Source organism: Schistocerca americana, chromosome 3 (genome assembly GCF_021461395.2).
Source record: "Schistocerca americana isolate TAMUIC-IGC-003095 chromosome 3, iqSchAmer2.1, whole genome shotgun sequence".
Classification (NCBI taxonomy): domain Eukaryota; kingdom Metazoa; phylum Arthropoda; class Insecta; order Orthoptera; family Acrididae; genus Schistocerca; species Schistocerca americana.
The window spans coordinates 380,400,013-380,413,418 of NC_060121.1; the positions used below are offsets into that span (position 1 = coordinate 380,400,013).

Genomic DNA, 13,406 nt, shown 5'->3' on the forward strand with positions numbered 1-13,406 from the left:
TCTTCAATTTTTTGGTCAATTTTGAGTTGTCATTGAATTACTTGCATAATTTGGTCCTTAATGTCAGTCTTGCTATTATGCACATTTAAATCTAATTCTAGTTCCTCATGCTGAATTTCTTCTTTTGAATTAATAGTCTTGAGTTGTAAATCTTGCATTTGCTCCGCTCTGTTAGAAGTTATATCTTCAGCAGTTTCTAATCATTCATCAAAGTCATTGTCCTTTTTAAATAATCATCTACTTGCGTCTCTCACTCGCCCATTCAACCTTCCATCTGAGCGATAGTGTCATCTAGCCATTGCTTGAGACTGCCAAACATAGTGTTTACTTGAATCTGAATACTTTCCAATGTATTAAATTGATTCTGATTTTGTCTTTGGTGGTGATCATTCACATCCAATATTAGCATCCGTGCATCATCTTCATTAGCAACTAAAAAGGTAGAAGATAAAAGATAAAGTCTATGGTTGGCCATGACACGAGGAGGGGGAGAGTGATGAGCTCATAGCCTCTATTAGAAAGGTCCCCATTATTCAATTCGATATCAGACTGAGGGGACCTGGGAGTGTCCTGGAGGGATTGGAATGAGGAAAAATCCCCACTCTTACCTGGGATTAAACCCAGAATCTTCAGAACTGGAGTCTGGCACTCTTCCTGCTATACCCCAACAGACACTTCATCAATAACTTCTGTTACTAGAATTTGTTAGCTTTACATTCTCAAAAAATTAATCAATCTTACAGAAAACTGAATTTTTTGAACTATACTTGGAGTCACACAGAGCCTGGCGTTTTGGAGAGGACAGATTAGGGTCATGTTGTAGGTACCTGAGGAAGGGTTGTGAAGCAATACTGGATGTGAGGAATTCTTGGAAGGTTTGATTTTCAGGCAATGGTGACGGATCAAGTGGGGATCATAGTCGGAACTCTTCAAAGCAGGGTTCAATGTCAGGTTTGCTGCTAGAAAGGTTTTGAGATTGGTTAGCAAAGTAATATTATCAGTTGTCATTATGTGTGAAGGAAATTAGGTCCTTCAGGAATGCAGCATGATTAAATGCACATTTAGGGCTGAAAGTGAGACTCTTGGATAATAAAGATAATTCAGGAGGGGAGAATGCTTTAGATGAGAGGTTGAGAACACTGTACTGTTGTGACTTGTTCTTGCAATTGCTTGGCCAATAAAATATTGCAGCCAAAGGCAGAAGGGTTGAGGGGGAAGGAAGAGGGGTGAAGGAAAGACATTGGAGAGATTTAGGAAAAGGGTTGGAGTTTGGAAAAGTCACTCAGAATCCCACATCAGGGGAGACTTACCGGATGGGATTTTATTTATTTATTTAGTGTATGATACATAACAATCACAATAACACATAAAATACAGAACCACAGACACATTAAAATACAGTTTAGATCTTTATATCTAAGCCATTGATCCAATCCACCACTTCGGAAGTAACCACGTTCAAATCCACCACATTTCCAGGGAGGGCATGGAGGGGCAATCCACTGCTATATGCTTCATTGTTTGTGGAACATCAGCACAGTTACCAGATGGGATGAGAAGGAAAGACTGATTGTTGGAGACTGCACAATATGAGATTTGAAAACTGAGAGTTTAAAGGTGGAAGACAGGGTAATGACAGAGATTACTACTATCACATTGTGCACAGGAGTGAAAAGCTAGTTGCATTGTATGTAACAGAGATGGGAGGGAGATGTTGGAAAATAGGCTGATCATAAAACGAAAATTTAGAAAACTAAAATGGAATGAATAAAGGAGTAGTTACTGTGAAGAATCGCTGAGACAGAATAAATTAATGTAAATTAAGTCCAGGTGGGTGGCAAGAACCAAGGACATGTAGAACTAGTTCCTACCTGCAGCTCTAGTTCGCACCTGCACAGTTTTGACAGTTGCCATCCTTTCTACGTCAAACATTCCCTCCCATACAGCTGTGGTATTTGAAGCAAATGTATTTGTTCAGATGTAGAATCTTTACAGCAATACACCAAAATTCTCACCTCAGCCTTCACTGGATGTGATTACCGCATCAGTCTGGTTCAAAAGCAGATTTCCCAGACCTTCACATTCAATCCTAGTACTGCTAATCCCTCAAAAAAACAATTTCAGAGCACACATTTACCACTCAGTATTATCTTAGTCTTGAATGTATTTATCAACCAGCTCTACAAGGCCATGACTTCCTAAAACCTTGCCCTGAAATGAGATCCATTCTGTCTGAGGTTTTGCCCAGCACATCTAGAATAGCTTTTCATCACCCTCCTAATCTCGGCAATATCCTTGTCAGATTCTATGCTCTCTCTGCACCTATCTTCCTACACTATGGATCCTACCCCTGTGAACATTCCCCTGGAAGACCTGCCCTGTGCATCCTCCTACCACCACCTAAACCAGCTCTGTGACTGGCAAAACATATACTATCAAAGGGAGAGTCACCTGTGAAATGATGCACGCCATATCATATAACAGCTGTTATGTAAGCATTGTTCGGCCTTTTAAATCGGTTTGACTACCATCAAGTTATCAGTTAGGATGAATGGATGTAGACAGAGGTTGTATACCAGAAACACACAGTATCCTGTTGCAGACCATGCTCTACAACATGACAGTCGTGACCCTGGTGCCTGTTTCACCAAATGTGCCATCTAGTTTCTTCCCCATACACCAGTTTCTCAGAACTCCGCAGGTGGGAACTGGTACTACGACATGTCCTTGGTTCTCACCACCCACCTGGCCTTAATTTGTGTTAATACCTTCCATCTCAGCATTTCTTCATAGTATCTATTCCTTTCTTCATTCCATTTTAGTTTTATGCATCTTTCATTTTCTGTCCTGTCTATATTCCTCTGTACCCCTCCCACCTCTATTATATACAGTGCACTTAGCTTTTCACTCTTATTGACTCATACATGATGCTTTACCAGTACTCTCTGTCTTGCACCATACCCTGTCTTCCACCTTTAAACTCACAGGTTTTCAAATCTCGTCTGGTGCAGTCTCCAACAATCAAGTCTTCCCTTCTCATCCTGTCCTGTAAGTCCCCACTGACCCGGGGTTCTGAATGACTTTTCTGAATTCTAACCCATTTCGTACACCTCTCCAGTCCTTTTCCTTCCCATTCAACCCTTCTGCCAGAAAAAGGAGCCACTGGCTCCAAAAGATCACATAAGTAATTTTTTTTTATGTATGTGTTCTCCTGCCACCACTTGGTGAGTAGATTTTTCTTTTTTTTTTTTTTTACTTATCCAATTACATTGTGTACTTCGTTTTGTGTAATGAAACAAGCAACTCTTGTACACTGTCAATCTTACAAATGAAATAGCAGCAGATGGATGGTAATTCTAGATCAGGTACTCACAGCTGTCATTGCAGCAACTGCACCAATCTCTGTTGGTGCTCCTGATGACAGTTCATGGCAGCAGGATCCCCATTGGAGGTAAAGTTGTACTACCAGCACAACCAAGCATCAATATCAAATAGGAGAAGATTGGCTCTTCTCATTTTTTGTTCTTTGAATATAAGTACTTGCTCACAAGTACCACAATTTTTCTCTCTTCTTTTTTCTGTCTTCCATTTTATTTCTTCTTTTGGAGCACTGCATACATTTCAAGTCATATGTTGCACCCCAAATAATAATATTCTCTTTTTTGTATTCTCTATTTCATTAAGTACTTTGTTAAAATTAGCTTATTAAAACTTTCTCCTCACTTTCTATTTCAAAACATTAAGCATGAAAGTAATAGTAGCCAAATATACCGGTAGTCAGAAACTCTTGTTGATACATGTTTATATCCATTGGTAACCACAGTTTCATTTCTGTGACTTTATTCCAAGGAACTGAAAATGTTTCTTTCTTCTAAAAATAAATTGCAGTCTTGAATAGTAATTATTCACTTCCATGACATAGCAATATAACCAATAAATTTCTTTATATTTGATTTTCCTGACTTCTGGTGCAGAGTACTGTAATGGAAACCTCTTGCAAGTGGTCACTTGTTTATTACTACTTGAGTCGTATTTCTCAGACTACATTTCCATGTTAATCTCCAACCTGGAGTCTCACTCTTATCCTTTATACGCAGTTGCAGTCAAATTTAACACTTCTGCTAAAATACCAACAATTGTTAAGACATACTTTACAATGTGCATTTGTTTTTATTAACAATATTCAGGTAGCATGTATCAGGTATGCTCACTACATCACATCACTTATTAGTACATTCAAATCCCAAACCATCGTATATCCCTTATTATTATGTCATAGTCCTTTTTGTTCCATGCTTTTAAAAACAATATTACAAAGCATCTGTCCAACCACCCACCAATGCCCAACATCTGCAGCCCACATCAAATGTTTAAACTCTGCATTTCTACAGGATATGTGCCACTGTCCTGTGACTTACAGGAACCTCTGAATATACCAGTATTAGAATATTGTGGTTCTGGAGATCAGCACATGTTGACTTACTTTTCATCTTTCTTAAATAGGAAGTATGCTAACTATTGCCTCACGTTTTGAACTGGCTGTATTTCCTGATAGTGGAATTGTACATAGAGGACTCAACATGCCTGCTTCTGGTGCTTTAATGCATCAGGGTAGTATTTCCACTAGTTGCTATGCCACTGTCAAATACTGTTAAACTGTGTAGCTATGTGTGCCCTTGACTACCAAATATGTAGGTATAAATAAGCTTTTGCTTCAACTTTTGCAGTGCTTAATTTTGTTGTAGTAAGGTTAGTTAAAACATACTGAAGTTTGAAAAAAAAATTGTGATAATAGCCTAATTCACAGCAAGGTGAGGAGTATGTTGAACAGTTATATTCTACTGAAGATTCATTTAAAAAGTGCAGTATTGCACCAGCATTGTGAAACACTTGCACATGTTGAGGTTCAGGTATGACAGGATTCTGAAAGTAGAGATTAATCTCTAATGTAAATGATTGTAACAATGGAAAGTTTCCCAAAATTTACAAAGTTTTAATGATCCTGTATGTTCATCATTTTAGACAATGAAAACACTCTTGTGCATGCTACAACAAAATTTTTTATTTTTACATAATTTGCTTTCACAAACTATCGAAAGTGAACTTAACAAGTCTAAGCGTAGTGTCCAATCCCAAAGAGTAAACATACTGTCAACAGTATCTGTTTCACACACATTGAAATACACTGTGTGCAATCTATTTTTTGTGTGGTGTTTCCCACACAGCCCCCTGTAGCAGAGTGGAGCTGCTGGAATGTACAGGTATCTGTATTGCACGCATCATCTGGCACTGATGTGAACTACTGGCTTTCCTGGCATTTCTTCTAGGTCTGTTGGCCATGTTGAGGGTTTCATTTGCTCCAATTATGCTCCTTCTTCTGTCTTTTCTGAAAATAATCTGTTGTCTGATGCCAATATATATGCAGGCTTCACACTTTCTAGGGACAATGTCTACTGTTTGCCGTTACATTGTATCATAAGTTTGTCCCATCTTATGGCTCTGCATGGCCCTGCATATAGTGGTCGTAGAGGGGGACCTAATACATCTGTCTTCAGCATTACACGTGCACAGGTGCTGAGATCTTTGTACACAAAAAACTTGCATTCACCATGTCATGTTGCTGGTGATGGCTGGAGCCTGGAAATGTGGCTTTGTACTTGTTGCAGCAAGTACGGCAGATTACTTCCTGTCGATTCTAATGGTGCTGAAAAAAAATTCCAACGGCAAACGTAGGGTCTCCCCATCTCTGCCATTGAAGCTCCTATATCTATACTTTTCAGTCCTCTTACTAACTTTAGTGGTGTTTGTATTAGCGAGCACAATAGAACAGTTATCAATATCCAGTACGATTTAATGCCTACTGGTATTTCATAATCAGAGTACCTTCACAGTTCATAGCACATGCCTATACCTTCACCGTGGGTGAGAAACTGAATGCTCCAGGAAGACAAACTAAAGTTCCAGTTAATATCAGATGCAAACCATTGCCACTATCATTTAACCACCCCAAGATCCTCTTTTGTTTTGCATTTTACTATTTATGAACGTTTGTATTTTATGAACTATAAGATGCATTTTTTTCTCCAAGAAATTCCCTCCAATAATCAGGTCCATCTTATACTTGAAATTAACATAAAAATGTCCAATGTTTGATTTAAAATTCCTTCCAGTCTTTAAAATGGCCATATATTGTATGCCACAGGAAACCTATCTCTATCTGGCAAAACTGGATACAACTGGCAACAGCAGTGTGCTGATGCAACAAACAAGAGTTGTGGGGATTCACAAGCTTGCTAACAGTGCCTCCCTCCTGCCTCTCTATCACAAACCTTCACTGTCTAGCATATGATGCATCATTGCAATCTACATTGCCAGTGAACTTGAACTGAAAGTGATGTGTGTTATCGGTAACAGTACAATTTTTTTGTTAGTAGCTAGTTTTGAAGTGGAAAAAAATAAAAGGTATTCATATGATGCAGGCTATAAATTGAAAGTAATAGAATAGTGAACAATGATGACAATGAAGAGGAAGAAGAAGAAAGTTCATATGGAAACTGTCAGGGATTTTAAAGGTCAGTTCGGTTTTATAAACTGAAATTTTTTTTAGTCTGTCTTCGCAATCTAATAAAAAAATTATAAAAATGTTATTAAAAAAAACTGCTTGAAAATTAAGGTGCATCTTATAGTCCATAGTGTCTTATAACCAGTAAAATATGGTACAAATTTGGTGTGAAAATAATTATGATGATGTAACTTGCTTCAGTTTATGTGTGTCTTTTGTTTTGAATCTCCTCATATACTAATGAGCTACTTTTGTGTGGAAATAATAATTAAGATTACATGACTTGCTTCAGTTTATTTGTTGCTATAAAATCACAGTTCTCATTTCCACTGTCAGTTTTGAAAAGATATTGAGTCACTTTTCTCAAGGGAGAGGAAATCAGGAACAATTAAAATCAAGATAGAGTACACTATATGATGAGACAAATTTTATTTGCACCTCTAAATGCTGAGCAGTGTCAAATACTCATTTCATACCACCGTTTGAGATGTTATTCATTAACAATTGGACATAACTTCAGTTACAGAATTAACATTGTAATTACAATAGCCTGTAAAATGTGCTGGCTGTGTTTTTCCTAAAACCATCATTGATCTCAATAAAATCTTTCATGAAGACCCACAAAGTCTTCCATAATGCATTTTCTGATGCCCACTACTAATATACAACTGCGCACAGCTTTTAAAAGCTATATATAATCAGATTGTCAGCATAGTTTATTAACGGTTGTTTTTTTTTTTCAATTAAAAAGAAACAAGTATCTTGGTTACTTATAACAACCTACATAAGTATAATAGACATGAATCCTAAATGTTTAACCTTCACTAAAGTCATGGGAAATGTGCAATAGCACAACATAAGACCTTTACTGACGAAGTTAGGATTTTATGTGCTTCAGTAAAAAATATAGGATCCCTGAAAAGTAGTGCTAAGGTGGATTCAATGAGCTTTTCAGTGGCAGCAGAGAAAATGCTCTTCAACGTAACAGGGCTGATGAATGAAAGGTCTCCACACTGACCTATGGAGAAGCAGCTTCAAAGGTTGAAGACGACAACTTCAAAACAAAATCAGGCAGGCTGGGATGCGTTGTCATGTAGCACAGTTGTACCATGTAGCTACTCTATCAAGGTATTAGAGCTCATTGTAGGATACCAAATGAATGTTTTAACAAGCTCTCCCGTTTTCTGTGGGACAGAACACAGTTGACTAATGGTCATAATGAATTTGGAATTTCTGTACTAGCTTGGAATGTTGTTAGTGTAATTAGAATGCCAATTATAAGCTACAAAAATACAGTTTTAATGAATTTAAAAATTATATTAAAGAATGAAGACAGAAACAAAACATAAAAAACAAACAATACATTTGGTGTGGGCAAACAGTAGTTGTCACAAGCAAGAGTAGCAAGTATAATGGATTCTGTTCTATCATATGTCAGCGAAAGATTGTTAACTGTAATATTACGGGCTGAGTATAATAGATTGAGTGACACACATACTTCCATTCATGGAAAATGTTACAATTGTTGTTTTAATTAGTTAGGCTGCTGCTTCAGTTCCTAAAAAGTAAACAAAAGTGTGCAGAAAGGAACAAAATAAATAAAAATTACTATTATGTTGATAGGAAATACAAATCAAGAGTAGAAATTACTAAAATCACCAATTAAACAGGATTTTTCACTTCACATGAATTAAATTGGGTATCAACTAAGGCAATTATGCGTTTTAACAAACTGGTAGTAATTCATTCATTTTTCAAAGGGAATTTAGTGAAAATGATCTTTAATTTGTTAATTACCCATATTTCAGGAAGCAATGTATTGCCATGACCTGGTGAAATGTATACTGGATTGAATAGGTCAATTAGAAGGATGAAGTCAACATGATGTAATTAGTAATTGTTACACCAGAATTGGCTAACAAACTATTTAAATGAAAAGCAAAAGGTGACCAAACTCGAAAAGGAGTGGAATAATGCCCTTGAAGAAAACTATGGACAAGATAAATTATGTTAATAATTACACATCATAAACAAAAGTTTGCAAAAAAATTTTAAATGATTTATTTTTTCGTAATTTTCAGAATGTGTGCTTTCCAAGCAAATGACTTTTGTATAACACCTCCATCTAAGTGTGTGATTCAGGAGTCTAATACCTCCCAAAAATTTTTGTTTTAAAGGACAAAATTACGCACTAATGAGGAACACAAAATTACATTACTATGGAATGTGACATAAAAGAAACAACAGTGAAACCAATCTTTTTAGATTAAAATAGTATCATACGTGCATTAAAATGTGCTACAAAAACATAGGTGCAATTAAACACTTAAGCACTGTCACAAAATTACACTTATAGCAGAAAACTAGACATGAATTGCTTTACAACGATGACATTCAAACATTTACTCAAGTTCTCAATCAAATATGAAACTTAATGGAATACAACTGAAAGCATACGTGCCCTTGAATTTTAATTTAATGAAGTAGCAGCTTTCAAATTTAATGACAACAGTTTCCTAAAACTATACTGCTTTTGCATCTGTTAACTTTCAATTCCACGAGTACAAGCCAGGCTATTTATTTGTATGTAACAGGTGGTCAAAAATTCAAAGCAACATAAAGACAGCACGTCATAAGAACTTTTTTATTTCTGTACATTGTAAACTTTGAGTTTTTCTTAAGCTAAACAGTATTAAGATGTTATGTGTTACAGTCAATGTCTTGTGGAGTGGCAAGTATGTGTAAATGTGATCAGGAACAACATCTCCTCCTCTTAATAACAAGCCCTTATAATTTGCTGCGTGCAGAATGCATTTCTTTCACAAGCTGAACTGCATGCTTTGCTGTTCCAGGTGCTGATGTAACTCCATAACCACCATGACCGTAGTTATGAACAACCTAGAACACAAAAATTACTTATTTTAATTCTATACTATTTCTGTGATACTTTCATGAATTACAAACAAATCTGTTGCCGGTAATTGATCTTACATCTGTTCTGAATGTATGTGCGTTCATTTCCTACTCTCTCTCTCTCTCTCTCTCTCTACGTAAAATTACAGAAAATGCTATTACTCGTATATATGATGTGATATTCACAGAAAGTTGTACTTTACAACCCCAATTATGCTCAACATCATCTTTCTTTAATCATATCAACTCTACAGCTTACGTGTACTAAAAATACATGAATACTGAAGGAGAAAGTAAAGGACACAATTTAAATATTGTTTTCCACTAAACCCCCTAGTCTAACAGTGTCAACAATTCCGAAACAGTAACTCTGCCCCCCCTCCCCCTCCAAATCTCTCAATCTGTGTGAGAGAGGGAAGGGAGGCAGCAGGAGAGACTGTTGTTTGTAACAAAGCTGGAAGAGGAAAGAAAGACAGTGCAACAGCCAGCCAATGGCATATTCTGATCTTGTAAGAGGACATAAGGACTTGAGAGAGTGGCTGAAGTAAATGGATAGTGTCTTGATAAGAGGTTATAAGATTAACACCAAAAAAAGTAAAGGATGGCTAGTGGAATGTATTAAAATGCAATCAGGTGATGTCGGGAGAATTAGATTATGAAAGGAAACAGTAACAGTAGATGAATTTTGCTATTTGGGCAATAACATAACCTGGAGTAGAGAGGATATAATATGCAGACTGTCTATAGCAGAAAACTATTTCTGTAAAACAGGTATTTGGTAATATCTAATATAAAGTTAAGTGTTGAGAAGTTTTTTCTGAAGGTATTTGTATGGAGTGTAGCCTTATGTGGAAGTGAAATGTGGATGATAAATAGTTCAGATAAGAGTAGAACAAAAGCTTTTGAGTTGTAGTACTACACAAGACAGCTGAAGATTATATGGGTAGATCAAATAACTAATGAGGATGTACTGATTCGAACTGGGGAAAAACAAAATTTATGGCACAAGTTAAGCAAAGGAGGTATCGGTTGACAGTCCCATCTTGAGGCATCAAGGTATTGTCAATTTGGTAATAGAAAGAAGTGCAACAGATTTTGAATTTTGGTATTGCGATCTCTCTGTTGTCATGTCACATCCCGTAAACTTTTGAGGTACATTTAACTGGGTGAGGATCTCATGACTATAAATCTAAAATGAATTACATTAAGGATTCAATGGCAAAATGAGATACAGTACGGATTCAAGGACAGCGGATGCAGGCGAGCATCCACAGCAATGCCCAAATCTTCAAACATGATAGTGAGCATAAAGACACCTGTGCTTGATGCAGTAACATTTGTCACAAGATGCTCAATTACTGAAACAAGTGGCAGCACCATAAACACAGACTGCACAGAATATATGCCCATTAACAGCCACTGCTTTAGGTAGATAGCAGCACATCATATCAGCTCAAAGTAAATCTACAGGTGAATGAATATAGAGTAACGTGGAAAATGTAATATTTGTGGTTTTCTAACGAGATTCATTCAAGTGTGGCAGCTCTCCTGGACGGCGGACCGTATCACACAGCCGGGCTACATGCAGCAACAGATGGGGCAACACTGTCCCAGTCCATGGTGAGTCATTGGTTCGACCATCTGAGGCCACGCAGGGTCCGCAGCCAGCTGGGCGGGCCACGCTTCGGCTCGCTACCGCGGGCAGTTGTCTTCGCTCCCGACACGCGCCGGAGACTTCAGAGGCGAGGGCCGCAGATGCGGACATCACATAGCGGGCACTTGTTTGTCACCGCGATCTCAGCCACGCCAGCGAGAAGAAGGACGCAGCTGGCCACCTGCAGCTCACACCGAGCGGCGCTGAGTCGGCAGGGACGCAGACCGTTGAGTCAACTGTGGCATCCTGACAATGCCGCAACTCCGCTGGCATACAAAGCCGGCATGACACAGCGTTGCGTGGCACAGGCCGCTGGGGTACTTCCTCAGCATTGCGGGACCATGTGACGCAGACTGAGGTGAATGGTGCACTGTAGTGGAAGCAAATAAATCATTTGGAAAGTTCTCGCCGAGTTTTAATATGGGACCTCCTGGCACTCACCCACTACATTTGGTGTCTTCCCGCTACATTTGGTGGCAGAAGACACCACAACATTTGGTGTCAGAATCGAGGACGGCATCTGTCCAGTATGACGTTCGAGCCCACCGCCTGCAGTACAGTCACAAGATGTGGTGAGTGCTGACAAAATTGTTCTTTTTGAGTGTTGGACGTTTTCTTTCTTTTTTGCTTTTTCGAGTATGTCTCCTGGCAAGCCACATTTTTAGATGTTTAACATTGTTTTTGTGGTATTTAATTACCTTTGTGTTAATTTGAGTGTGATGGTACTGAGGTATAAGGAATCAGATTATTTTTGCAGTTAAATGTTTTGGTTTTTGGGATTTTATAAGTTGAAATGGGAGTAACTGGGGACGAAAGTAACACAATGGCAGAGTCAAGGACGCGAGGTGTGTAGGAACGAGAAGCGGTGCGGATTTTGATGGAAAAAGTAGCACAATTGACAGCAGTCAGTATGCACTTGAGAAATGAATTAACTTCTAGAAGTGAGCGGGAAACCGCATCTGATCAGTTGTTGTTGCCTAGGGTGCAGGAGATTGATCCAGCCACTGCAAGTTTGATTATTCCGTTTTCTAGCAGGGCATCTGAGGATGTGCGTTCATTTGTGGAGGACTTGGAGACTTCAGCGGTGATGAATGGGTGGTCCGATGAGCACTTGTTACATATAGCCAAGATTAGACTAACGGGTGAAGCGAAAACATATGTAAGGTGTTCTGAGGCATTAAGGAAGGCAGGACAGTTTAAACAGTTAAAGGAAGGGCTTTTACAAAGGTACAAGAAACAGAATAGTGCTCGGTACTTTAGGGAGAGGTTAAGTACAATGATAAAGAGACAGGGGGAGATGGTGGAGAAATTTGCGGACAGGATAAGGAAAATTAATGAGTATACTTACGAGTTGGGTCAGAGTGATGAAGCGAATAGTGTTACGTTGCAGGAGGCCGAGCAAAGGGCACTTGATGTATTTTTGAGAGGGTTACCAGTGCAAATGTCACAGAAAGTGCTTGAAGGGAATCCGAAAGATTTGTATTCGGCCATTCAGCTGGCAATTCTATGTGAGAAAAAGACTTGGCAACAGGGGTAAGTGAGAGGCAAACAGTATTTGCAGCAGTATAAAATGCTACAAGTGTGGTCATATGGGACATGTGCAGAGGCAATGTACCCAGTCACCAACGAATAGAGGAAGGGGTGGAAATTAGCAGTGTGGAGGATGGAGAAGTGGAGATAGGAGAGGTGGACAAGAGTTAAACGGGGCCCAAGACCCACCTAAGGGAGCTCCCGTTTAATTTCAATGCTACGAATACGTATGCAGGGATGGAATGTTCAGTGGTAAGATCCGTAAGAACTAAAAAGTTTACGGTTTTGTTGGACACAGGGGCACAAGTGTCAGTGGCTACTAAGAATATAGTGGGATAAAGGAAGTTACACCCACCATGTTATAGGTTGCGTGGAGTGGGGGATAAGGAGGTCACGCCTTTGGGGTCAGTGACAGTCGATTTTCCCATAGGGAAAGTCCGATTTAATGCATGCATGGAGGTGGCACCATGGGTAAGCGAGGGCTACACCATGATCCTAGGAGTAGATTTCTTGCATCAACATCATGCCAAAATTGCCCTCGGACAATGAACTGTGGAACTTGGTGGAATGTTATTTCTGCTAGGGGAAACTGTTGTCAATGCAGAGCTGTCGCGAGGGGCATTTAACGTAATGAACAAACCAATTGAACCGCGTACATTAGCATTAAGGCTTAATTCGCATGACTGTGTGTCTAGTGACACCGGGAAGTCGCTTTGTGTAAGTGTGGAGTCAAATCTACCTGTGGGT

At 38.7% G+C, this 13,406-nt stretch overlaps 1 protein-coding gene across 7 annotated transcripts in view; it reads right to left on the reverse strand.

Annotated features, from left to right (window-relative positions):
* Positions 1–6,967: 6,967 nt before the first annotated feature.
* The window catches only part of LOC124605193 (D-aspartate oxidase), a 257,938-nt gene continuing 251,499 nt past the window's right edge, over positions 6,968–13,406 (reverse strand). For all 7 annotated transcript variants that reach the window (XM_047136712.1, XM_047136718.1, XM_047136715.1 and 4 more), the window contains one exon: positions 6,968–9,460. In XM_047136712.1, the coding sequence (XP_046992668.1) occupies positions 9,350–9,460 (111 nt within the window). In that variant the 3' untranslated portion in view covers positions 6,968–9,349. The remainder of the gene's footprint in view (positions 9,461–13,406) is intronic.